Source organism: Gigantopelta aegis, chromosome 11 (assembly GCF_016097555.1).
Source record: "Gigantopelta aegis isolate Gae_Host chromosome 11, Gae_host_genome, whole genome shotgun sequence".
NCBI lineage: Eukaryota > Metazoa > Mollusca > Gastropoda > Neomphalida > Peltospiridae > Gigantopelta > Gigantopelta aegis.
Genome location: NC_054709.1, coordinates 25,222,154 through 25,249,622, shown reverse-complemented (window position 1 = coordinate 25,249,622; position 27,469 = coordinate 25,222,154). Strand labels below are relative to the sequence as shown.

At 37.5% G+C, this 27,469-nt stretch overlaps 1 protein-coding gene across 3 annotated transcripts in view; it reads left to right on the top strand.

Annotated features, from left to right (window-relative positions):
* The first annotated feature begins 978 nt into the window (after positions 1-978).
* The window catches only part of LOC121385646 (src kinase-associated phosphoprotein 2-like), a 49,651-nt gene continuing 23,160 nt past the window's right edge, over positions 979-27,469 (top strand). For all 3 annotated transcript variants that reach the window (XM_041516406.1, XM_041516407.1, XM_041516405.1), the window contains exons 1-6: positions 979-1,209; positions 10,899-11,069; positions 13,661-13,723; positions 14,492-14,566; positions 18,897-19,022; positions 22,242-22,336. In XM_041516406.1, the coding sequence (XP_041372340.1) occupies positions 1,170-1,209; positions 10,899-11,069; positions 13,661-13,723; positions 14,492-14,566; positions 18,897-19,022; positions 22,242-22,336 (570 nt within the window). In that variant the 5' untranslated portion in view covers positions 979-1,169. The remainder of the gene's footprint in view (positions 1,210-10,898; positions 11,070-13,660; positions 13,724-14,491; positions 14,567-18,896; positions 19,023-22,241; positions 22,337-27,469) is intronic.

The following is a 27,469-nucleotide window of genomic DNA, read 5'->3' as shown; positions in this document are numbered from 1 at the left end:
CATTTTATTATTTAGAATATTAATTTTCGTACACCCGAAGTGGTTCTGGTCATCCAGATTTTTGTAATAACCCAAAAGCATTTTTCATAATTCTAAAAACGCACGTTCGTCTGAGAAGTAATGGTCATCGAGACAGGCTCTAGTCTATTTTTAAACGATATTTTCAGGTTTAAACATCACAAATTTCAAATTTTCTCTGTTATAACCGTATCCAAATGTTTTGCAGGTGTGTAGATTAATTAAACTTACTGTCCATTTTCACAGGCTAAAACTAGGGTCTGCACATTTAACTATAGAGATAACATTTTAAGTGGACACATGGCTTCTATTAGATGCCTAACATCAACATTCCTGTGAAATAATTTTGTCGTCTTGAACTAATTTTGACTTTGGAGGAAACTGGCAACTGATTTGGAAATGACGATATAAGACTAACATCATCGGCGGGTTTAGGAGAGAAAGGGTGTGGCTCATTTGCATATTAAGCGGCTGATTTATCCTGGTTTTACAAGTTTCAGATATATAAATCCCCCAAAATTAGTTTTGGATATGTAAATCGAGAAAGTGAAAATTTCTGACTTAGGCCTCAAGATTTTCTTGAAGATTTGTATAAATATTTGTAAATGTTTTCTTTTCTTTTCTTCACGGATATAGGATTTAGTTTTAGTAATAGTAGGTTCAAATTTGTAGTGCAATTAGTTATAATATTGCTGAAAAGTTAAGGATTTAACAGAAAATCAGAAAATGACAAACGGCGCCCCATAAAACTCGGGTTTGCTGTCGATACTTTTAGTAGTCGTACACCTACCCGTTGAGTCATTAAAACGCGCTCTGGATGGAAGCCGGTACCGGGCTGCGAACCCTGTACCTACCAGCCTTATGTCCGATAACTTAACAACAACACCACATAAGCCGATCTCCGCTAAACTTTTAGCCAATGAAAATGTACGTAACAAGGAAGTAAAGCCGACGTGTAAACCCGGAAGAGAGAAAGTTAGAGAAGAGGAAGAAACTTTTTATGTTTATGAAGTTTGTTAAACTCCTTCATCGGAGGAGAACAAGGAAAGGGAGAACTACACAAACGGGCACATTTTCTTGTGCTGTGCCGTGCCTAGAAAGAAGGATACAGAAGCCGGACGTTTGACCTAACAAAAACAATTTGACGGACGATGACGGCTTTCCACGAACATATTCGTCTCGTTTTGACAGGTAGACCGTAGTGTAATACTGTACAGTGGCGTGGCGAAGTTGGGAGGTGGGGTGGGGGTGCTTCTCACGGGGAAAATGTCCTCTTCCCCACCCCTACCCCCCCCCCCCCCCCCAATCAGACATTTTTCTTTCTTTTTTTTCACTATTAAATTTGATAAAATCATACATACATAGTTTGGGTTGTCTCTTCCCCCCCCCCCCCCCCCCCCCCACACACACACACACAATTATAAATTAATACTGGCTATGCCAGTGGTATAATAAGACGGTCTTCACTCATAAAAGCAAGGTTGCACAGCAGTGGACCAACTAGATGACTCAACTAAATATTGCATGAAAAGACATATCTTTAATTATTTCTGTAGAGCACTTTCTGTAGAGCACAGTTGCATATTAGTATCACTAATTCTCGTATCCTACCACTCATCCACTGATACATATACTTTATGCCTGAAGGGTGGATGGAGGTTTGTGTGGGGTGGGGGAGGGTAGGGGGGGTGACTAAACAAACAGTACTTAACCCTACAATTATGGGGAGCAAGAACATTAATTACATCATTTAAGGGATCCAGTCCTTGGTTTTTGAAAATTATAGGCGAGTGAAAAATCGCACACCTCAGTATGCTAAGGCGAGTGAAATATCACTCTCCAAAATAAATAAAATAGGCAGAGTAGTTCCGATTGGATTTTGACTGGTATGTCTACAAAATTGTTTATTAAACCAGTATTTCCCGATCTGTTCAACAAAGAGAAATACCAGTTTAATGACTACATGGAAGCCACTGCCATATTTTTTATTTGTATTGTTTTAATAAAAGGACCATCCTATCAGCTAAATGAGTTATGAAAACTGTTGATTTTTGTAAACAGTGGACAGAAATATACCCATCTATTTTACATGCGCCTTTTGTTGAGTGTAGCGTGCGCTGTTTTTCACACTCGTCAGATTGAAATTATGTGTGCGCTGTATGAGCGTGATCGCACCCGTGCACCTTAAATAGCAAGATCTGAAGATCATACCTTTTTCTTCTTTTTAAAAAAAATGATTTTAGTGCTTATATCCAATTAAGGTTCAAGCATGTTGTCCTGGGCACACACCTCAGCTATCTGGGCTAATTGTCCAGGCCAGTAGGGCCTCCACGAGTCCAAAATATGGGACTCGATTACTCGAGGGTCAAACTCGACCCGGACCCGAGTACCCGACACTTACGATATTTGACCCGAATCGTTCACTTTATTGCAAATCTATGAGACTTTGACCAGAGATGGATATGACCTAGACATTTCATAATCTGCCGGCAGACAAGCTCAATAATGCCCCTGGTGGCCATTTTGGGCAAATCCAAGATGGCCACCACTCGTAAGGCGGAATTCCATAATTGTTAAACTAAACATCATAGAATAATGTGTAATACATCCACTTTGGGGTTTTCAAGGTCGAGGAACTCAATTATGACATTATTTTTACGATTCAAGGTTAATGTCAAGGTTAAATCACCATTTCAAGGTCAAAATTGGTAAAAACACGACATATTCTACACACTGTGGTAAAATTAATCACAGTGGTTTCATTATTAGCCCATATCATATTTAAATGAAAATGATGAAATCTGATAGGTTACTATGCTTGAATCTAAATTCTAGATTCACGAGATTTAACATATCAGTATTCAAAGCAGTCACTATGCAGTCTGTAACAGGCTGCCTAGTGACTGCTTGTATATATAATGAATCTTGACCAATTTAGCATTATATTTCTTTGTTCTTTTTCTCCCTTGATACACTGAAGGCTATAGATTGAACATTGCGCTGTCTTTGCCAGTCAAAAAAGGCACAACCACTGCAAAATGCAACAGAAAATAGGATCATTACGCTTGAAAGGGATCTGAAAGACTTAGAGCAGTTCGGGGCTCTCCTCTTCGGAATTAACCTACGTCGCCTTGATGATGGAACAGGCATTGCTTCTACTCTCGTTACGCACAAGTCAGTGTATCATAAAATGTGCAGGAGTGTTTGTAATGGCATACACGTGAAATGTGCAAGGGACAAATGTGAGCAGAAAGGTGGTGGTGATGCTGCCGAAATAACAGGTTGCAGTCCCAAAAAATTGCGATCCGCCTCTTCTTCCATACAAGCGAAATGCGTGTGTATTGTGTGTAATGATGATAGGGGGGGAATTACATGAGGTTCGCTCCATGGATGCAGGCATACACCTGAAAAATTGGGCGGTACAGACAAAAAATTTCTTCATGCGCGTCTTATCACTACCGCATCTGATGCCCATGCAGTTGATATATTTTACCACACCGACTGTTACACAGAACTTCAATATGCTGCATCCAAAGTAAAGCGTTCTGCAGAATCAACGTCTCATGGTCACGCATCTCCAGTATTCGACCCTATGGTCACAGCCCAATTAGTTCTGTATATGTCGGAGTCAGGCAAGGTGTTTAAGCAGACACACCTCGAGTCACTGTACAAGCTGAAGTTGGAGGAGCTAGGCCGCCTGTGTCGTGATATAAACCCCACTAGGTTCAAGGATCATCTTCTGTCTAATCTTCCCGCTGGTTGGTATAGCTTCGCCAAGGGTAGGGATGTGTACCTCAGTCACTCGAGCACAGTTGGTGAGGCGCTCTCCCAGAGTCTCAAACAGTCAGAAATCACTGCTTGTGATGAAAGCAACTGCAGTCTTGCGGAGACATATTCTCATGAAGCAGGATCGTTTTACAGGTTCATTTCCATCTGACTGCTTGACAGGTCCTGTCCCTAAAACACTCTTGTCCTTCATGTTGACGCTGCTCCAGGGTCCACAGACAAACATCGAAGGTTCCGGCAGGTCCCATGATACCGATGCTAGTATGCACCAAAGATCTAAGGTGGCGAGTGTTCTCTGCCAGCTTATCATGTATAACACTGTCAAGCATGCCCCTATTTCTGACACCACCACCAACATCCACCACAACAAGGATTATGAGACCCCTCTTCCACTGTACATTGGTATAAAGCTGCACAGTAATACACGCCTCAAGCATCTTTTGAGACTTTTCACAATTTAGGTCTTTCAGTATCCTATGACCGCGTCCGTGAGGTGAAAGTGGCTGTTGCTCGAAGTGTGTGTAAACGGATCGAAGAAGATGGTGTTGTCTTGCCTACCAACATGCGGTCTGGTGTTTTCACGTCTGGGGATATGGACAACCTAGACCACAAAAAGACTAGCAACCTATCGAACGACGAGTTCCATGGCATGGCAGTTACTCTAACCAATCACCTATCAACTGACAATGTGGGAGATACTCGTGAACCAATCAAAATTGACAATGTCGATACATCCAAACCGAAACTCCCCGACCATTATGTCATCGTTCCTCCTGTAGATCTCCGACATGACAATTTGTTCATACCAAAAAGTGAACAGGATGGTGTGGTGAGACCATCTCATGATAGGATACCGGGCTCCAGAATAAAAGATGAGGCATGGATTGCCCATGTTGGTGCCCAACTGTCACAGGAGGAGCTGGAGAAAGGTGAAGTGGTGACGTGGTCAGGCTTTCAGTTCAAGCAACAGGAAGCAAGCTCAGTGAAACCCCCTGCCGAGATTGGCATCTTACCCCTGTTCCCTGACAAATCTACTGACCCTGGCATAATTAAACATGCCATGCTCATTGTCAAGAAATCCATAGCATTCCTCAACCCTGGCCAGACTCCTGTCCTTGGTGCGGATCAGCCCCTGTATGCAATAGCCAAGCAGCTACAGTGGCAGTTTCCCACGATCCTTGGCGAAGACAAGTATGTCTTAGTGATGGGTGCACTGCACATCGAGGACAAAGCACAACTTATGCTTGGGAAGTTCATCCGTGGGTCAAGATGGGAGTGGACGATGACTACAGCAGAGGTGTTCAAAATGGCAGCACACCCATCCCAAAAAGAGACTGGCAGAAATATCTCACCAACACCGAGAACAAGAAAGAGCTCTTCTCGTTCTGCAGTCAGAAACTCTCAGAAACCAACTTAGACGACGTTCTCCTTCTTACAACAAAGTTGGAAACTGTTTTGTCCAACAAACCATCGACTGAGATATCGGATCTACAACCATGCAACCACACTGAAGCCGACTCGCGCATCATTCTCCATCTGGCACATGCCTCGAGCCAAGGACATGAGCGAGCATATGTCCGCACTGTGGACAGTGATGTGGTAGTTCTTTGCATTGCTTTTTTCGATCAGCTACATCTTTCCAAACTCTGGATTGGATTTGGAACTGGGAAGAACTACCGAGATATACCAGTTCATGACATACACGCAAGGCTGGGTGCATCCAAGTCTCGAGCTCTTCCACTATTTCATGCCCTTAGTGGGTGTGACACGACGTCTCAGCTCCTTGGGTGTGGGAAAAAGACAGCTTGGTCTGCATGGGAGAGCATGCCTGAGATGACGCAGACGTTCCTGGAAACTTACTGACGACCCGAACTCGTTCACAATGGACTCCATCCATATGCAGCGGCTTGAGCGATTCCACGTAGTCATGTACAGCAAGAGTTGCAGTGCCGCAACAGTGAACCAAGCAAGACAACAACTATTCTCACATGGCCTACGCTCCCTTGACGCTATACCTCCATCCCAGGCTGCGTTGTTTGAACATTTGAAGTGGTCAATTCTACAGGCATGTTTCATTTGGAGGCAGGCTGCAAAGTGTCACCAGGAGATCCCTAACTTCAGCACGTGGGGATGGGAGCTCGACGAGAGATCAAAGCAGTGGGTGCCGTTCTGGACAGCATTACCTGATGCCAGTAAAGCGTGTGCTCTTCTTCTCCAATGTGGTTGTCAGAAGGCATGCCGTGGACACTGCAAGTGCAGCAAAGCCGGCGTGCGATGTACGTCTCTGTGCAAGTGTGAAGGAGGCTGTGTCAATAATGACAATGCAGATTAATGATTAATTGCAAGTGACTGTTCTGAGTTCTAAGTTGACCAGTTTGTTAAACATGTCATAGACTGAATTTTATTTTTGTTCTCGTGATATCTACCAGTTTGTTAAACATGGCATAGATTGATTTTTTCCCTGTTGCTATATGTACTACTTTGTTATACAATGCAAAGATTGCATTTTTATTTTTGTTTTTCTTCTTATATCTGCCAGTTTGTTATACATTCCATAGATTGCATCTTATTTTTGTTCAAATAAATGTGTTCCACTTTAAAGCAGTGTATATTAGGCAACATTTTGTTTTCTTTTTTGACGGATCGTCCGACCTGTTTTTCGAGTTTTGGAAAAAAATAAAAAGTATAAATTTGACTGTTTTATATTTTTTATATTTATATTGCCACTCTGACTTCAATAATTCATAAACAATTGTTAACACATTCAATAAAAATACATTTTAAGATGTTTTGTTGACAATATTGCTGATTATTGGTGATTTGACCTTGACATTAACCTTGAATCGTAAAAATAATGTCATAATCGTGTTCCTCGTCCTTGAAAACCCCAAAGTGGATGTATTACTCATTAATCTATGATGTTTAGTTTAAAGCCGCACACCCTAGTTCCATCCAGCGAAAATAAATTATAATTTGGTTAATCTACAAACCTGTAACACACTTAGATCACGTTTTTATCAAATGGAGTTGAAAAGCAGGTTTTATATCGATAAATACCATGGGAATCCCCATGTCCCAATTGCTTGAAATAATTTTGAAAGTTTGTATTCTGATGTCACCGGTAGATGTCGCTCGAAGCACAACAATGCCTACGTCACGACAAATTTCACAGATTTGGGGTGCATTCTTTTCACCTCTCCTGGACACGTTCCAACTGTTCTGTCCTGGTTGTATCCCCTCTCCAGATATCGTAGGACTTAGCAAAATTATTGGTTTTAAGGGTTTGTAACGTTTTGTATTGAGATACTTACTTGTCTGAACTTTATTGTTACTGAAAATGTTCACGAACCTGTGAAGAAAAAATCTCACAAATGAACAACAACAAATCGGATGTTGATTGCGCGAAACCGTGCATGAGGAAAACAAACCGAACCAAAATGATAACGGTCACGTGGTATACCAACGTCTGTGACATTGAAATGGAAATATCCCGTCTAAAAATAGATTAGACCTTGTCTGCTCAACGTTTTTTTCTCAAACGTGCATCCGTTTTTCAGAAATACGAAAAATGCATTTTGTGGTATTACAAACACCAGGATTACCAAAAAAATTACTTCAGGTGAATGGAAATGTATATTCTAAATAATAAACGGTAAGTAAAGTGCAATTTTATTTGTGAAAAAATGGGTTTAATAGCGAAAAACAACGCCGTAATGGTTAACAACTAGCCGTAACTAGGGTGTGTCCCTTTAACAGTTAAGGAATTCAGTCTTCCGGGTTGTGGCCATCTTGGATTTTCCCAAAATGGCCGCCAGGGGCATTATTGAGCTTGTCTGCCGGCAGATTATGAAATGTCTAAGTCATATCCAGCTATGATCAAAAGCTCAAAGATTTGCCAATAAAGTGAAAGATTTTTCAGCTAAGCCCCCCTACTACACTAGATGATGATGAGATTAAAGAATAAAGTTAAATAGAATTATACATTTTAATTCCAGGGCTGAACATGGATGCCAAATCATGTCATTGTATTGCATTTAGAAACCGGTTGATATATTTAGTGTTATAATGGATGGACGGCCAGTTTAAAAAAAGAAACTAGCGCACGATCTTATAATTATTGTGTCACTTATATCATTGATTATCTAATCCTGAAATTATTGTCCTACATTGTCCAGTGTATTATAGTTGATTCCACCTTGTACGGGTACTCGAGTCCTGTGAACGGACTCGAGTCTTGCTAGACTCGACCCGTGCCCGAGTACTCGAGTACTCATGGAGACCCTAAAGGCCAGTGAATTAGTTGTTAGTGATTAGTAAGAGAGAAGAGTGTGCAGTGGTCTTAAAACTACCATTGAGTCGTTAAAACTTTCTCTGGGTGGGAGCCGGTACCGGACTGCGAACCCAGTACCTACCAGCCTTATGTCCGATGGCCTAATCATGACACCACCGAGGCCGGGCAGTATAGATTTACATACTACACAGGGAATAAAATAAAAATAAATGTTTTATTTAATGACGCACTCAACACATTTTATTTATGGTTATATGGCATCAGACATATGGTTAAGGACCACACAGATTGAGAGAGGAAACCTGTTGTTGCCACTTCATGGGCTACTCTTTTCGTTTAGCAGCAAGGGATCTTTTATATGCACCATCCCAAAGACAGGATAACACATACCACGGCATTTGATTAGGGGTTCAAAAAATTTCACAAAAATTACTTGCCATAGGGCAAGTGCCAATCAGATATTCACTTGCCCCATATATTTTCCCACTCGCCCCATATAATTATTTTCCCACTTGCCCATACTTCTTAAAGTAACCAATTGTGTTACTCCTATTTAATTTAATACAGTGCTTGATAGTGTAATAATCTTGAAAGTAATTGGTTTAATTGCACAAATAAAGAATCTTGCTAATAGGTTACAACACTTACCCAGGAAGTACTAAATGTATATGTCTGTCCAGTTACAGTATCCACTCTCTTCTCTACTTGTTGATTTAAACCTTATTTTTTAAATATTGTCCATTTGTTGATTTAAACTTTGTTATTTGTTTGGTAGTGTCCACTTGTTCATCTAAATATAATTATTGTGTCGATGTATGCCTTATAGTGACCACTTGTATGGCTGTGGATGTGGTGAGATCCCTTGTGAACCATTCTCTTATGGCTGGCATTGGTTCAAAATGTTTATGGATTTTGGCCCATGTGTCATTATTGTGTGTATATTATTTAAATTGTTTTGCCCCAAAACACTTCTCTGGGGTGTTTTTATCCTGTTCATAACTGAGAAAAGTCTCTCACAAACAGTAGTGGCTCAAAATAAACATGAGCTCTGTTACTTTGCAAATGTTTTTAAATAGTGCAGGCTTGGTAAACAACAGCCAGGGAGGGGGTATACATCGATTGCAGCCTTGTAATTTTAACTTATTGAGCATAATTTATTTGATAAAAACTATTAATAAAGCAGAACAAAATGAATATATTCATGTATATTCATTTTTTTCCAAAACTCGAAAAACAGGTCGGACGATCCGTCAAAAAAGAAAACAAAATGTTGCCTAATATACACTGCTTTAAAGTGGAACACATTTATTTGAACAAAAATAAGATGCAATCTATGGAATGTATAACAAACTGGCAGATATAACAAGAAAAACAAAAATAAAATGCAATCTTTGCCATGTATAACAACGTAGTACGTATAGCAACAGGGAAAAAATCAATCTATGCCATGTTTAACAAACTGGTAGATATCACGAGAACAAAAATGACATGTTTAACAAACTGGTCAACCTAAAACAGTCACTTGCAATTAATCATTAATCTGCATTGTCATTACATGAACGTAGACTTACATTTGCAAAGAACTCCAAAAACAAACAAACATTAAGTATGTTCTGCTACAAGGTTTATTATATCTAAACTAAAATGTCTTGCAACTTTTATAAGAATACAGTGCATAATATTTATGTTCTGTTCAAATGAACTCTGAAATTATAAACTTGCTTTACGTCCCCGTTCATTTGCAAAGAGCAGATTCCAGAACCACCCTAACGTCTAATTTAATTTGAATATGACAATTTTAAACTGCATCCCACCTCATTTACCATGTTTGCAAGGATTAAACATTATGATTGCACACACAAGGCATGTATACTTTATTTTCATATAAGCTGTAAAGCGGATTGGATGTTATTTCTAAGCTTGAAGATCATCGAACCGATTACTTGTATTAATTCAGTCAAATGTTCAGTGGCGGAAATTACCAATCTTAGTCGATAGAATAACTAAAGATGTTATCAAACTTTTCAACACATTGTTTTCCATTTTAGTGTGTCAACACATTGGCAAGAGTTCCGATCGTTCCAGCATTTTGGGTTAGGGTTAGTTCTCCTTAGAGCTATGTAAATGATCGGACGATCGGAACTCTTTCCAAAGGTTTTACCGAGATTTGTAAAAAAAAAATTAAAAGGTTTTAGGTGTTACATTAGTCACTTGTCATCGGGCATATGCAGTTAACATAATTACTTGCCTGGCATGAAAATTCCACTTGGCACGGGCGTCAGGCAATGGGATTTTTGAACCTCTGTTGATAAACCAGTCGTGGTGCACTGGCTGGAACAAGAAATAGCCCAATGGGCCCACCGACGGGGATCGATCCCAGACCAACCGTGCATCGAGTGAGCGCTGTACCACTGGGCTATGTCCTGCCTCCTATGACACGGAAGCAGAACTAGTGTCAGGGGAGTGATGGGGAGTAAGAGGGATCGCTTCCCTTAAACAGCAAGATCTGCCTGACATTCTCCATCGTAAGGATGGGCAGGAGACGTAGCCCAGTGGTAAATCGCTTCCTTGATGCACAGTCAGTTTGGGATCAGTCCCTGTCGCTGGGCCCATTGGGCTAGGGGTTTTTTTGTGTGTTGGGGGATGCTTGTTTTTGTTTTTTTGTTGTTGTTGGTTGGCTTTTTGTTGTTATTGTTGTCATGAAATGAAGAGTTGAACATACATGTAGTTACTCATAACATTTTTTTTCTAACAAATTTGCACAATATTATGTAATATAAAATGTGTCATTTCTGTTCTACAGACGTTGAACGATTTTGTAATGAGGGTTTGAATGGTGTAAAGCTGTCCAAGAAACTCACTCAAGACAAAGAGAAGATAATCAAAGGTCTCACCAGCCTGTTTGAAGAATACCCCAACATTAAACCACAATCTGAAACCAAGACCAGATCCAAGTCCAAGGATGACAGAGATGGTATAGTCTATATTACTTTTATTATACAGTCAAATATCAGTTTTGTTACAGTCATAAAGAACAGTTTTATATACCTGTATTATTTTTAGTTTTATTACATTCGTAACAGAATTGATGTAGATAATTTGTGTTACATATTTTATAACAGAACAGTGGTATATATCCATTTTATTTCATTCATTTAAGTGAACAGTATTATACTGTATAGTATATAATACTTTTAATACATACATTCATAAGAGAAGTGTGGTATACTATCAGTTTTGTTACATTCATAAGGGACAGTAGAATATACATGTCTGTATTATATTTAGTTTTATTACATACATAAGACAATTGATGAACATTTAGATAATTCCCTTTTATTACATTGATAACAGACCAGTGGTCAAATGTGCAAGTCAGTATTAGTTTTATTGGATTTGTAACAGAATGGATGTATATGTAGATCAGTTTTATTACAATAATATTTAAACGATGATAATCGGTATATTACTATTATTAGTTTTATTACATCCATAAACAAAATGTGGTATATCACTCTATGTATATTAGTTTTATTACATTCAAAACAAAACAGTGATATGCCAGTCTTAGTACATTCATAAGACTCCATGATCGAAATAAGTGAATTTCTTTCCTCATTTCCTCAAGTGTGAGAGTAATACTTAACATTTTTATCATATTTATGTCCTTAGTGAAATAGTTTTTAATTGTCACAAGCTTTAACGATATGAAATGGTAGCGAGTTTTATATCTTATTTATTACCCATTAATCGATTTCACTTTGTAATTGATCACTAAACTGGTTTGATTAACATTCTGGTAAAGTTGTAGTGAGCCAATCGTATGATGTCGAGGTGATGTGACCCACTTGGTGTTCTATATAGTCCGTACCATCCTGTTACAAAAATGTTTTTGGTAAATAATTTCAGTTGCACTTGACCTAAGATTATATAAGAAGAAAAATAGAAATGTTTTGAAAATAACAAAAAACTCACTTTTTTGTGTGTAATTTATAAAACAATCGGCGTAGAAATAAATAACTTGTAGTAAATTCCATAGTATATAAAAAAGGTGTTTCCTCTGGAAAGGTCTATAGTGGGACATAACAATTTGATATAGGTACCAAGATATGTTTCGACCATAAATAAATGTCATTACTGCATATTAAGCAATACCATGTGGTGACATTAAAGAACTATTTTCTTTTCTTGGTTTCATGCATGGACCACAAACATGTACATGTACAGACTTTAAGTTAAAAGTTTGTTTTGTTTAACGACACCACCATAAAGCACATTGATTTAGTTTTGTGCTTGAACCTTAATTGGATATAGGCACATTAATATATTATCCAATTTATTAATCATCAGCTCTTGGATGTCAAACATTTGGTAATTTTGACAATCTTAGAAAGGAAACCCACTACATTTTTCTATTAGTAGCAAGGGATCTCTTACATAAAGAACTTTCCCACAGACAGAACAGCACATACCATAGCCTTTAAAATACTAGTCGTGGTGCACTGACTGGAACAAGAAATAGCCTAATGGGTCCACCAATGGGCATTGATCCTAGACTGACCATGCATCAGGCTAGTGCTTTACCACTGGACTATGTCTCGCCCCCATTCATAATATAATACAGTGAAAATCCTGTGAACCCGATACCCATCAGACCAAGTAAAAGGCTTGTTTTAAGGGGTATTCAGTTTAGAGTGGTTTAGAGGGTCTGGTTTTGAGGGAACTCCAGTATACAGAGGGTCCGGTTTTGAGGGAATTTTGATTTACAGAGGGTGTGGTTTTAAAGGAAATCCGGTTTATAGAGGTTGCAGTTTTATGGGGAGTCCAGTATACAAAGGCTCTGGTTTTGAGGGAATTCCGGTTTACAGAGGGTGCTTTTTTTTTTTTTAGGAAATTCCAGTATGCAGAGGGTACAGTTTTGAGGGAATTCTGGTTTACAGAGGTTGCAATTTTATGGGGAGTCCAGTATACAAAGGGTCTGGTTTTGAGGGAATTCCGGTTTACAGTCTGGTTTTGAGGGAATTCCGGTTTACAGTCTGGTTTTGAGGGAATTCCGGTTTACAGTCTGGTTTTGAGGGAATTCCGGTTTACAGAGGGTGCTTTTTTTGTTAGGAAATTCCAGTTTACAGAGGGTACAGTTTTGAAGAAATTCCAATAAACAGAGGGTACAGTTTTGAAGAAATTCCAATATACAGAGGGTACAGTTTTGAAGGAATTCCAGTTTACAGAGGGTACAGTTTTGAAGGAATTCCAGTATACAGAGGGTACAGTTTTGAAGGAATTCCAGTATACAGAGGGTACAGTTTTGAAGGAATTCCAGTATACAGAGGGTACAGTTTTGAGGGAATTCTGGTTTATAGAGGGTGTGGTTTTAAGGGAAATCCAGTTTATAGAGGTTGCAGTTTTACAGGATGTCCTGTATACAGAGAGAGCCATTTTGAGGGTATTCCAGTATACAGAGGGTACAGTTATGAGGGAATTCTGGTTTACAGAGGGTGCGGTGTTAATTAAGTGTTTTACTGTAGGTACATATAATTGTGTCATATTGTTGTGTTCTTCTTACAGTTTCCAATGGGTCTGTGAAAACTAATGACAGTGGCCACAATGAAGAAGAAGAAACCGCTGAAAGTAAGTCACTGTTTGCAGTTTTAAAAATTGGGTGTTTGTTTTGTTTGTTTAACGACACCACTAGAGCACATTGATGTTTAATCATCGGCTATTGGAAGTCAAACATTTTTTGTAATTTTTACATATAGTCTTATAGAGGAAACCTGCTACATTTTTCCATTAGTAGCAAGGGATCTTTTATATGCACCATCACATAGACAGGATAGCACATACCACAGCCTTTGATTTGCCAGTCGTAGTGCATTGGCCCACTGACCCATTGATCTGAGACCAACCACGCCACCGCCCCCTTGCACTTCTAAAGTGGTTTGCAAAACTGATATATATATATGTCACCTCCTTCAGAAATAATGTGATTGGAATGTATTGATTTAACCGTTCTCAATAGGTTTGTTTTCTTCTTCCATTTAATTATTTAATTCCTACTTCATGCAGTATATTGTCATAGGAAGTGAATCTACAAATGTCAAGCTTAGCAGAGGCAACTACATGTAGATGCTTTCCAGTTTCACACTTTCTTAATTGATACACAGTAGCGATGTCGGGATTGAAGGTTTTGAAGATCGGTTATTTGCTGCACCTTGCATGTCACTGTTGTTAAAATATCCCTTTTATATAATAGTAAACGATTACTGTGGCCATTTAATACAGGTATGTTAGCGATTTGGGATCATTTGGGAAGGAGCAAAGTGGCTGCTTGAGGCAAGTGATCACTGTTTTTTCTTACTCGGTAGTAATGGATTTAAATATGTTTTACTGTTATTTCAGATTATTCTGAGGTGGCCTTCAAAGATTTGGAAAACCCGGACAAGTGTGGGTATCTAGAGAAGAAGAGAAAGAAAGGTTGGTGTGTTTAAATCGCTTGCAAAATTAATGAGCACTTGATTTCTTAGACTAAAGCTGGGAACATTTTGTTGAGTATCGTGTTGCGATTTGCTACACACATTTTAGAGATCACTACACAATTTACAATGGTGTAGGAAGGTGTCAAAAAGTGGGGTGGGGGCATATATATATATATATATATATATATATATATATATATATATATATATAAACCATTGCTGCTGCTATTGGATCAAGAAAAGCTCCCATCCTCTGCTTCCTACACCAGTGATCTATAGACATTAAACGGCAGTTGGTAATCAATTTTCAATTGACCAGAAATGCCACTAATCAACATTTTGAATTCAAAATGTTTCCTGAACAATTCCAGAAAAATGTGAATATCTGAATAGAGCCATAATAAAATAAATGCTAGATTTGTGTCAAAACCTTTGTCGAAATGGGGGCAGGAGTGATTTTCAATAAGCCTGTCTATGATGGGTCGTATTATGGTATGGCATTGTCCGTCCGTCTGTATGTCCATCTGTTAACTTTTTCTTGTCAGGACCACATCTTGCATACATCTGCATACAGGACCATCAAACTTCACATGTAAGAATAACTTAGGATGGTGGTGTGACCTACATTTCATGGTTTACTGCACATAACAGTATTCCTATCAGTGTTCGAGATTAAAAATTTTGGCCAGTAACCCAGTTGGATACTAACATTTCAAAATCTGGTATCCCACCTGAGAATTTAGTATTATATGGCATCCCTGTGGGATACTGGGTTCTTGAAGTCTGGTATCCAAAATTAAATTCTGGTATCCCCGGGATATCGGGATACCGTTAATCTCGAACACTGCCTATATATGTGTGTCACTGGAGTACCCATGCTAAACAAAATTTCCCTTTCTAATAAAGAACAATAGCTTCATTAATCAGACAGCATTCTCCAATGGATACAGTATCATCAGTAGTTGGTGAAAACCAAACTGTTCATCCATCCCATTGCAAACATTTTACATAATTACAACTGAATCATACTCATAACATATTCATTAATATCTATGGTTTTCCATCAAACTCCTGACAGGCATATCATGTACCTCACCGGTACTCTTGTTAAAATATATGTTCAAGATGTTGAAAATAACTCATCAAACATCATACCGGTACATGTTTAACCTTGTGACTACTGCATGTGATATACATGTATCTTGTCCGACGTCACACAAGCTGACACCCTGTACACAGCATACAGTACATTTACTCATTCATACTTCCTGCCGTTTTGCATGTGTCTGACTGGAAATAATAAAACGAGAGGAAATAGCTTTGATCAGGAATAAAAATGGGCATTTTACTTTTGTGTTTTTCTGTGAGTAACACATCTACTTGGAAGTTTTGAGTTGAAAATGTGGTTTTCTGTGAGTAACACATCTACTTGGAAGTTTTGAGTTGAAAATGTGTTTTTCTGTGAGTAACACATCTACTTGGGAGTTTTGAGTTGAAAATGTGGTTTTCTGTGAGTAACACATCTACTTGGAAGTTTTGAGTTGAAAATGTGGTTTTCTGTGAGTATTTTCACCTGACAACAATAGCAGAACGTCACGGTCATTTTAAGGAATTGATAGCTGATCTGATAATAAATTTGTCACAACTCTTTTTCCAATCTAGAAAACCAGGAAATTGTGGGATATGAATTACTGTTTGTTTCCGAAAAAACATTGTGGTCAAGAAAACACAGTGATTCGGAATAATGGCTGTAAATACTGGACATCTAGCTATTCCTAAATAGACTCCAACCACCTCTCCATGCCTCTTGTTTATTAACATCATAAAGGCAAGTAAGGAGTTATTATTAAAATTAAAATTAGTATTAGCTGCCTGCTTGAAATTATGTGACAAAAACAGGGTTTTTTTATCAATAAGTAAAATTCTAAATTGTCCTCAATTTTCTGTCCTGGGTCAGGTCCCTGGCTATCCAGAGACAGGACCCGGGATGGACATGCCTGAAACCTTACTGGAATTGGCACATATGTTAAAAAAGTTCATATCTTATCAAATCCCAAATGCGTGTATGTCAACACAACTTAAATAAAAAGAAAAAAGCGTAATTTTAAGCAGCATTAACATGTACAGTTACAGATCAATTTGACTTTCCTGGCGATTTAACTTTTGACACAGTTATTTGGCTCTTGAACTTGGGGAAATATCAAGCTTTGTTGAGCACAATAACCGGCCTCGGTGGTGTCGTTGTTAAGCCATCAGACATAAGGCTGGTCAGTGGTTGCAAAACAAGGCGTCACGCGTCGCATGCAACGTTTACTACCCGCATTTCCGACATCTATTTTCGCCACAGTTGCTCAGACTCCAGTTCATATTTTCTTGGTTCTTGTCTGAATGTATAGCTCGGCTTCTATGGTTTAATTAAAAAATTAATACTATTTTACTATTGCCACACGCTGTAAAACTGACGATTGACCCGTGTGCAGTACTATTGGCAAATGCTAGACTTCATTATGCGCTTCACGATAAACCAAATGGTGACATTGGGAACCAAATACTTTGCGAACGTTAGCGAAACGTTTGCTGGCTGAACTTGGGGCTGGTTCACTGCTTAGTCTGTTGCACCTGCGCAGATGGGACAGGTTTTTTTCCCGGAGTAAGTTTAGCCAGTGGTTTGTCGCTAATGCTTGTCTTGGAAGACAGATTTTTACACTACACATTAAACCGAATGGCCATTTCAGGAACCAGTCAAAATATGTTTGCAAATGTTCAGCAAGAAATGGTTGGTTGAACGTTGCAATGTTACTTTAGTTGAATAAATCAGTGCACTTAATTGCTGGACAATCATGCTTTATGTAGTTATTATAATTGTAGCCTTTGCTCCTGATGTGATTTTTCACTACTAATATGATCACTTTGAGTAACCTAAAGTCCGAACCAAATTGTTAACAACTACGATAAATTACTCTCCTACCTTTAATTACCGTTAAATTTCCCCCAAATTTTGTCCAGACACATTACAGTGACACAGATTCCACATATGAGACTGTAACGATGTCGCCAGTATCGACTTCGCCGAGATAGCATAGGACAAAATACATGCAGTTTTCTGCCATCTGCCATTTTGTTTTTTTATGGAAGACTCTTCAAGAGGGGTGAAAGCCTCCAAAGTATGTGACATAATTAATATAAAATCAATGATCTCTAGTGGTATCTTTAAACAAACAAAAAATACTAATAAAAACATTAATATGACGTCATCACGTTTGCTTTTATATCATAACATGATAAGACGTTGTTACATTAAATCATATCCTTTCACCCCTCTTGGAGATTATTCCATAAAAAGTCAAAATGGCAGCTGGCACAAAATTACATGCTTTTTGCCCTATGCGATCTCAGCGAAGTCGATATAGGTGACATGGTTATCATCTAAAGTAGTGTCGGAAATATAATAAAACTGATTTTCGTCAATTATTTCTTTCATATTAAACTAACAAGTAAATAGTTTGTAAATATCTATTTAATGATACTCTACCCAATTTAGCATTTACTTGTTTGGGCTCTCATTGATGAACAAGGTGGAATTTACTCTTGAAATTAAAAGAAAGATGTCAGTATAAACAGGTGATTTGTGCACTTTATTGGAACAGACTATAACACATTTTGATGACATGCATCAATTTCATTTACCCTTAAATAAACCTTTAATTTAAAACTGCAAGTTAACTGAGGATTTTGAATTGCAGCATAAATTATTAATTATGATCAGCATATTTAAAGGTAAAGTGTCATCAGAGACAGTCCCTCACATATTGCAACAGCAATGAAATTGACATATGTCAATAATAAAAAAAGTTTATAGTCTATTCCCAAAAAGTGCACAAATCACCTGTTTACTGACATGTTTCTTTTAATTTCAAGAGTAAACATCACCTTGTACATCAATGAGAGCCCAAACAAGTAAATGCTAGAGTATCATTAAATAGATATTCACAAAATATTTACATATCACTTTAATATGAAAGACAATAGGTACTGGGTAGGTACTGGGTTCGCAGCCCAGTACCGGAACCCACCCAGAGTGAATTTTAACGACTCAATGGGTAGGTGTAAGACCACTACACCCTCTTCTCTCTCTCACTAACCACTAATCACTAACAACTAACCCACTGTCCTGCACAGACAGCCCAGATAGCTGAGGTGTGTGTGTGTGTCCAGAACAGTGTGCTTGAACCTTAATTGGATATAAGCATGAAAATAAGATGAAATGTGCACGGAAGAGGACGTATTTCTATAGTAAGACTTGCTAAATGGTTGTTTTTTTCTTTCAGAGCTTCACGTTCCAGTCACTCTGTTTAAACAAAGTCAGAAGCGTTACTGCGCCATACAAAAGAATGTCTTCTACTACTACGAGAAACCAACCGACAAAAAACAGTGTGGTGCCTTTTCTCTTGTTGGTAAATATCCTCAGCACAGCATCTAGATTGGTCTTTCTTAAAGTGTGTTTGTTTTTTTAACGACACCACTAGAGCACGTTGATTTATTAATCATTGACTATTGGATGTCAAACATATAGTAATTTTTACATGTAGTCTTAGAGAGGAAGCCTGCAACATTTTTCCAATAGTGGCAAGGGATCTTTTATGTGCACCATCCCACAGACAGGATGGCACATACCACAGCCTTAGATATACCAGTCATGGTGCACTGGCTTGAACGAGAAATAGCCAATGGGGATCGATCCTAGACCGGCCATGCATCAAGCGAGCGTTTTACCACTGGGCTACATCCCACCCCTTGTTTTTCTTAAAAATAAAAGGAAAAGACTGTTTTCTTTTCTACATAACTTGACCTCAAGGGTCGTTGTTTGAGGTCAGGTTGCTTTCTCCATATTTGTTTTTTTTTTAGCATATAGCAAACTTTTTTTCTTTCTTCTTTTTAAATGTATGATCGATGAAAACAATTATAGCAAAAGATTAAAATCTATAATATTGGGAATTCTATTCTATTTACTGAATTTTGTGATTTCGTCCATTTTTCTGTGATTGCAGAAAATCATCCCCTCTACATAAATAATGTTTTTAATGTAAAATGTGCTCCAGCAGTGTTGTTAAACAAAACGAACTTTAAACTTAAGGACATACTGGAAATTATTAACTACTTATTATAGGAACATATCCCAGTATAAAATTGCTGTGATGGCTGGGTGTAGTGGCAATATATCTGTTCTGAATTGTCAGCCCTGAGGTCAATCGGATCAGCAGCTATCGAAATACACGTTGTGTTATTTGAAGGAAGGAAGGAAAATGTTTTATTTAACATTAACAACACACTCAACACATTTTATTTACGGTTATATGGCATCTGACATATGGTTAAGGACCATGCAGATATTGAGAGAGGAAACCTGCTGTCGCCACTTCATGGGCTACTCTTTTCGATTAGCAGCAAGGGATCTTTTATATGCACCATCCCACAGACAGGATGGTACATACCACGGCCTTTGTTACACCAGTTGTGGAGCACTGGCTGGAATGAGAAGGGTCCATCGACGGGGATTGATCCTAGACCGACCGCACATCAAGCAACTCTTTATCAGTGGGCTACGTCTCGCCGTGTTGTGTTATTTAGTAGACATCATTTGATCAGGACAATACTAATGACGTTGCGAACATCTTTACATCTCTAAAGAGAAGAGTAACCTGTTTCTCAAATCATAAATGAACATTTGGCAATTTAATGCTAAATTAACATGTTATTAATAAAAAAACCAGTCTTTAACCTATGCTTGTTTCGTGAAAATTTGATTACCAATATTTGTAAATGGCTTTTTTTTAAATTTATCTACACTGTAATATATTAGCATTATCAAGTTACAGTGCGGCACAAATTAACCAGTAAAAAGTACAAAATGCCATACTTCCTCTGAATATTGCAATAGTGGTAGTTTCGTTCGCACATCGATCGTGTAAGTATAGTTTTACATAATTTTTTTTTTTTTTTTTTGCGCATTGAATTTATGTCATCATTTACATGTTCATGATGGGTTAGGCCAAACAAAAAAATAGGTGTGTTTCCGGTCGACCGACCGTCCCTAGTTTTACCCCCCGATCCTAATTTTTTTCTCTCTTAAAATGAAAAAAAAAAATGAAAAAAAAAATTATAAAAAAAAAAGAAATAAAAAAAAAAGAAATAAAAAAAAGAAGTAAAAATAAAAGAGGACAACATCACCAAACAAGAGTATCTCCTTCCTTGCACATTGTTTACGTACTATTATATGATACATTTTGCACATGTAATTCCCTTCCGAAAAACATCGAGAAATTATGGAAAAGCTTTTGTAATAGAGTTCCTTCCCCTGATTAGCTACCACCGAACAGCTTGGTCAGTCACGGAAGTAACCGAATGTACGAACATAGCCTTGGTACAGGTTATTTTGATTAAATATAATCGTATCAATTGAGCGTAATTCTCGTCTTCACTTAACTCAACAGGTCTTATTATTAATGCATCTCAAATGTTTGCATACAGTATTTAAATTAAGGACAACAAAATTAATACAAATGTCCCATTAATTTAAGGAAATACACAAACAGTGCATACCAATACTACTACTACTACTACTACTACTACTACAACAACGACAACAGTAATGATAATGATGATAAATAATAATAATAATAATTATTATTATTATTATTATTATTATTATTATGATAGTATTCAATTAAAAAAAAAAAAAAAAAAAAAAAAAAAAAAAAAAAAAAAAACCCTACCTACCTACCCTAATTTTTGGGAGGATGCAATCGGAAACACACCTATTTATTTTTTTGGCCTTAAGTAAAAACAAAATGGCTTACCTGAATTTGTTTTTTCATAACCCATAAATGGTTTATGCAAATTTTCTGGATTGAGGGAACTGGTTTGGAGAGGGTGGTAAAAACAATCGGAGAATGCGTCCACCAAGGGGATTCGATCCTACGACCGCAAGGCTCAGTGGGTAGGTGTAAACCACTTGCACCGACCAGTGATCCATAACTGGTTCAACAAAGGCCATGGTTTGTTCTATCCTGCCTGTGGGAAGTGCAAATAAAAGATCTCTTGCTGCCTGTCGTAAAAGAGTAGCCTATGTGGCAACAGCGGGTTTCCTCTAAAAAAAACAGTGTCAGAATGACCATATGTTTGACGTCCAATAGCCGATGATAAGATAAAAAATCAATGTGCTCTAGTGGCGTTGTTAAATAAAACAAACTTTACTTTTTTGATCCTACGACCAAAGCGTATCAGGTGAGTGAGTCAGCTGGATCCCGCCCCTAATAATAACATAGCCCAGTGGTAGAGCACTCGCTTGATGCGCGGTCGCTTTGGGATCGATCCCTGTCAGTTGGCCCATTGGGCTATTTCTCGCTCCAGCCAGTGCACCATGATTGGTACATCAAAGGCCGTGGTATGTGCTATCCTGTCTATGGGATGGTGCATATAAAAGATCCCTTGCTGCTAATCGAAAAGAGTAGTCCATGAAGTGGCGACAGCGGGTTTCCAGTCTCAATATCTGTGTGGTCCTTAATCATATGTCCGACGTCATATAACTGTAAATAAAATGTGTTGAGTGCGTCGTTAAATAAAACATTTCCTTTCTTCCTTCCCGCCTGTAATAACTGTGTTCTCTGTTTCAGGATACGAGTTTAAACCAGCGCCGGATAAAGTGAAAGACGCTGCAAAAAAGAATTTCTGTTTTGAGCTTTCCGCTCCTAATAAGAGATGTTACGAGGTAATCGGCTTAGATTGTAATTTATTTGGGTGATATTTCATTACAGTTTATTCATTTGACATTTCTATTAATGAAGTTTTCGTTATCTTTTGCTTAATCCAGCTTCATACAAATTACAAGTTGAATTGCTTTAATACATGTTTATTGCATATTACGTGAATTTTTCAAGGTTTGTTTTTGACAGGGTCCATATATCTGATGGGATTGCAGAGCTGCCATCTGTTACATTTTAAGAATAATTTGCTATGCCACTATTTAATGCTTGTGCATAAACTGCTAAGCTCTTGTTTTAAACCCCCCAAAAACCCCAAAACAGCCACAGATTAAGAATGATACACAAAATATGTTTTTGAACAGTTGACAGTGAGAGATGGAGATGGCCCACTCTTAATACCAGAGTCAGCTGATTTTCAGCTTCGCTTGCAACAGCCGTTATTTTGTGCTAAATGTAGTCTTTTGCTGTTTTGTTACCTGTACCTACAAATGTAGCATGGACTATTGACCAAATGAGTGTTTGCATTTGGAAAAAAGATTACAGATCATTTCTAAGAGTGGATGTTTCCTGAAAGTTTACATTGCCATTTTGCTGTTCTTTATAGTGTTTGGACAAGCTACCCTCGGATATCATTTGTTACTCTCAGTATATCTGGAAATATTTTGTCTTTCAATGAGCTTTGTCAGATTCTCTTAGTGTTTATTAACATTTACTTGATAACTCTTCATGGGATGTTTAACATGTCAGTCATGATCTGTAGTACAAAATTTATATAAAAATAATAAAATTTCTGTTACAGTCATTACAATGTAACACTGGTCCAGTTGTAGCAATGGGAATTTGTTCATTTCTCAATGAACGTAAAACTTACATCGTCAGGGAACATTGTCAGGGAACATTGTATGTGAAGACGTCATTTTATGTTAATAGTTTGTCTTATTACCGGTAAGCATTATTGTTTTGAGATAATTTGGGAGGGTTGTCCCCATTTTACATAGTAGAGCTCCAGCATTAAAACTGTGAACAATAGAACTTAACAGTATTTAATTTATCTTTTAACAAAATGTTTTGATATAACTCTGTATTAAGCTATTATTGGTGTATAATTGCTTTCGTTTCCAGCGCTTTAGCTTTCGTCGGGGTACTAAAAAACACACTCAAAAGGTACACGTATCATTGTTAGGTTTTGGCATCCCCTTAATTTTCTTTTTTAAAATAAAACATTTTTATTTATTATTAACCTTTTATTGGAGAACCAGAAAATAATTTCAGACATTTCTGCATCCTAAATTAACATACAGTATTCATATTAATATTGTTACATACAGTATTCATATTAATATTGTTACATACAGTATTCATATTAATATTGTTACATACAGTATTCATATTAATATTGTTACATACAGTATTCATATTAATATTGTTACATACATGTATAGTGAAGTGAACAGCAAGAGTAGGGTTTTTTTGTTTACCTGTGATTGAGTGAAGCTTATTTTCGTAGTGTAATTGTTGACGGTATTTTGGATTGTTGATGTTATCTGTTATTTAGGTATATTGTTTATTGGTTTGGCATTATTATTTATTAATTTGGAATTTTGGTGTTTACAATATTAATGTACATGTACAGTCCCTTGGTCATCCCAACCCAAACCCAACATTTTTTGCTAATTCTTAACAGTGATAGGTGGTGTATATATGAAGAGTTTCAGCGCAAAATGCGATATATCCATTTTTTTAATTTTCAGTAAAAGTGATTTTTTTTAATTGGCGTATGTTGCGTTTTGATCTAAAATGGGATTTACCCAATACAATTTCATAAGGATCAATCGCATTTTGCGGCAAATCAGCGGGCCTACGATTAACCCTTACTGACATACAATAATGGCTTTAACTAAAAACAAGAAAGAAAATGGTTTATATAGCGTTTTGCGCCTGAACTCTTCATATATAGAAAGTAGATTGTAGTATCACTAAGTTAACAGTTTGTTTTGCGCCTGAACTCTTCATATATAGAAAGTAGATTGTAGTATCACAAAGTTAACAGTTTGTTTTGCGCCTGAACTCTTCATATATAGAAAGTAGATTGTAGTATCACAAAGTTAACAGTTTGTTTTGCGCCTGAACTCTTCATATATGAATGTAGATTGTAGTATCACAAAGTTAACAGTTTGTTTTGCGCCTGAACTCTTCATATATAGAAAGTAGATTGTAGTATCACAAAGTTAACAGTTTGTTTTGCGCCTGAACTCTTCATATATAGAAAGTAGATTGTAGTATCACAAAGTTAACAGTTTGTTTTGCGCCTGAACTCTTCATATATAGAAAGTAGATTGTGGTATCACAAAGTTAACAGTTTGTTTTGCGCCTGAACTCTTCATATATAGAAAGTAGATTGTGGTATCACAAAGTTAACAGTTTGTTTTGCGCCTGAACTCTTCATATATAGAAAGTAGATTGTGGTATCACAAAGTTAACAGTTTGTTTTGCGCCTGAACTCTTCATATATAGAAAGTAGATTGTGGTATCACAAAGTTAACAGTTTGTTTTGCGCCTGAACTCTTCATATATAGAAAGTAGATTGTAGTATCACAAAGTTAACAGTTTGTTTTGCGCCTGAACTCTTCATATATAGAAAGTAGATTGTAGTATCACTAAGTTAACAGTTTGTTTTGCGCCTGAACTCTTCATATATAGAAAGTAGATTGTAGTATCACAAAGTTAACAGTTTGTTTTGTTTAACAGCACCACTAGAGCACATTGATGTAAACTTGGTGAATTTTAACACAAAGTCTTAGAGGAAACTTGATACATTTTTCATTAGTAGTAAGGATCTTTTATATGCACCATCCCACAGACAGGACAGTACATACCACAGCCTTTGATATACCAGTGGGGTGGCCCTGGCTGGGATATAAAAAAAATTCTTTATCAGTAAAACTAGAAGTTCAAAATTGTCCTCTTAAAGGGACACACCCTAGTTACATTTATTTGTTAACCTTTACGGCGTTGTTTTTCACTATTAAACCCCATTTTTCACAATTAAAATTGCACTTTACTTACATTTTATTATTTAGAATAAACATTTCCATTCACCTGAAGTGTTTTTTGGTAATCCTGATGTTTGTAAAACCACGAAATGCATTTTTTGCATTTTTTCACAAAACGTGTTGTCGAGAAAAAACTGTTAAGCAAGCGAGGTCCAGTCTATTTTTAATGTCACAGACGTTGGTATATCACGTGACCGTTATCATTTTGGTTCGGTTTGTTTTCTCATGCACGGTTCGCGCAATAAACATCCGATTTGTTGTTGTTCATTTGTGAGATTTTTCTTCACAGTTCATGAACATTTTCAGTAACAATAAAGTTCAGACAAGTAAGTGTCTCAATACAAAATGTTACAAACCCTTAAAACCAATAATTTTGCTAAGTCTTACGATATCTGGAGAGGGAATACAACCAGGACAGAACAGTTGGAACATGTCCAGGAGAGGTGAAACGAACGCACCCCAAGTCTGTGAAATTTGTCGTGATGTAGGCATTGTTGTGCTTCTACCGGTGACATCAGAATACTAACTTTCGAAATTATTTCAAGCAATTGGGACATGGGGATTCCCATGGTATTTATCGATATAAAATCTGCTTTTTCACTCCATTTGATAAAAACGTGATCTAAGTGTGTTACAGGTTTGTAGATTAACTAAATTATAATTTATTTTCGCTGGATGGAACTAGGGTGTGCGGCTTTAAATTAAATACCTTCTGTCCGACACCCAGCCACTGGACGTGACTGAACCTCTTTTGGATATAGGCACATTCATTTATTTTGACTTATTTTTATACTTATATCAAATTAAGGTTCAAACACGCTGTCCTGGGCACACATCTCAGCTATCTCGACTGTCTGTGTAGGACAGTGGGTTAGTTGTTAGTGGTTAGTGAGAAAAAAGAGGGTGTAGTGGTTTTACACCTACCCATTGAGTCGTTAATGGATCTTTTATATGCATCATCCTACAGACAGGATAGCACATACCACAACCTTTGATATACCGGTCATGGTGCAATGGCTGGAATGAGAAATAGCACAATGGGCCCACTGACGGGGATCGATCCCAAACCTACCACACATCAAGTATACACTTTACCACTGGGCTACATCACGTCCCTAGTAGCAAGCAGTCTTTTATATGCACCATCCCATAGACAGGATAGCACATACCACGACCTTTGATATACCGGTCATGGTGCACTGGCTGGAACGAGAAATAGCACAATGGGCTCGCCAACGGCAATAGGAGATAGTCATCAGTTATCTCCCTTTAGTATGTAAGCAATGGGGGGCTGTAAGGATTAAGTCGAACTCCAGTTCAGTCTTCATTTATTTTTCATCACTGGTAATTGTAAGTGATAACAACCTGCATGCAAACAATATGTTTAGCCAATGACTGGTTTCAATCAAATGATTAACTTTCAATGGGAGACATTCATCAGTTATCTCCCTTTAGCATTAAAACAATCCCAAGTCTTCCTTCTTTTATCAGTATCAGTAACTGTACATGGTAAAAATTTCTTTGTAGACAATAGTTTTAGCTTAAGATACATTATAATTAGTGGATCAGGTTATAATGATTGGTTTGGATCAATCAATCAAGGGGTGGGACGTAACCCAGTGGTAAAGCGCTCCTTGATGCGCAGTCAGTCTAGGATCGATCCCCGCCAGTGGGCCCATTGGGCTATTTCTCGTTCCAGCCAGTGCACCACGACTGGTCTATCAAAGGCTGTGGTATACATGTACTACCCTGTCTGTAGGATGGTGCATGTAAAAGATCCCTTGCTGCTAATCGAAAAGAGTAGCCCATGAAGTGACGACAGCAGGTTTCTACTCTCAGTATCTGTGTGGTCCTTAACCATATGTCTGATGCCATATAACCGTAAACAAAACGTGTTGAGTGCGTCATTAAATAAAACATTTATTTCTTTAACAGTATTGATAACTGCACCTGGTAAAAACCTCCTTGCAGACAATAGTTTTAGCCTAAGATATTTTATTATAATTAGTGGAACAGGTTATAATGCTTGGTTTGGATCATTTGATCAAATTTCAAAGGGAGACATTCATCTGTTATCTCCCTTTA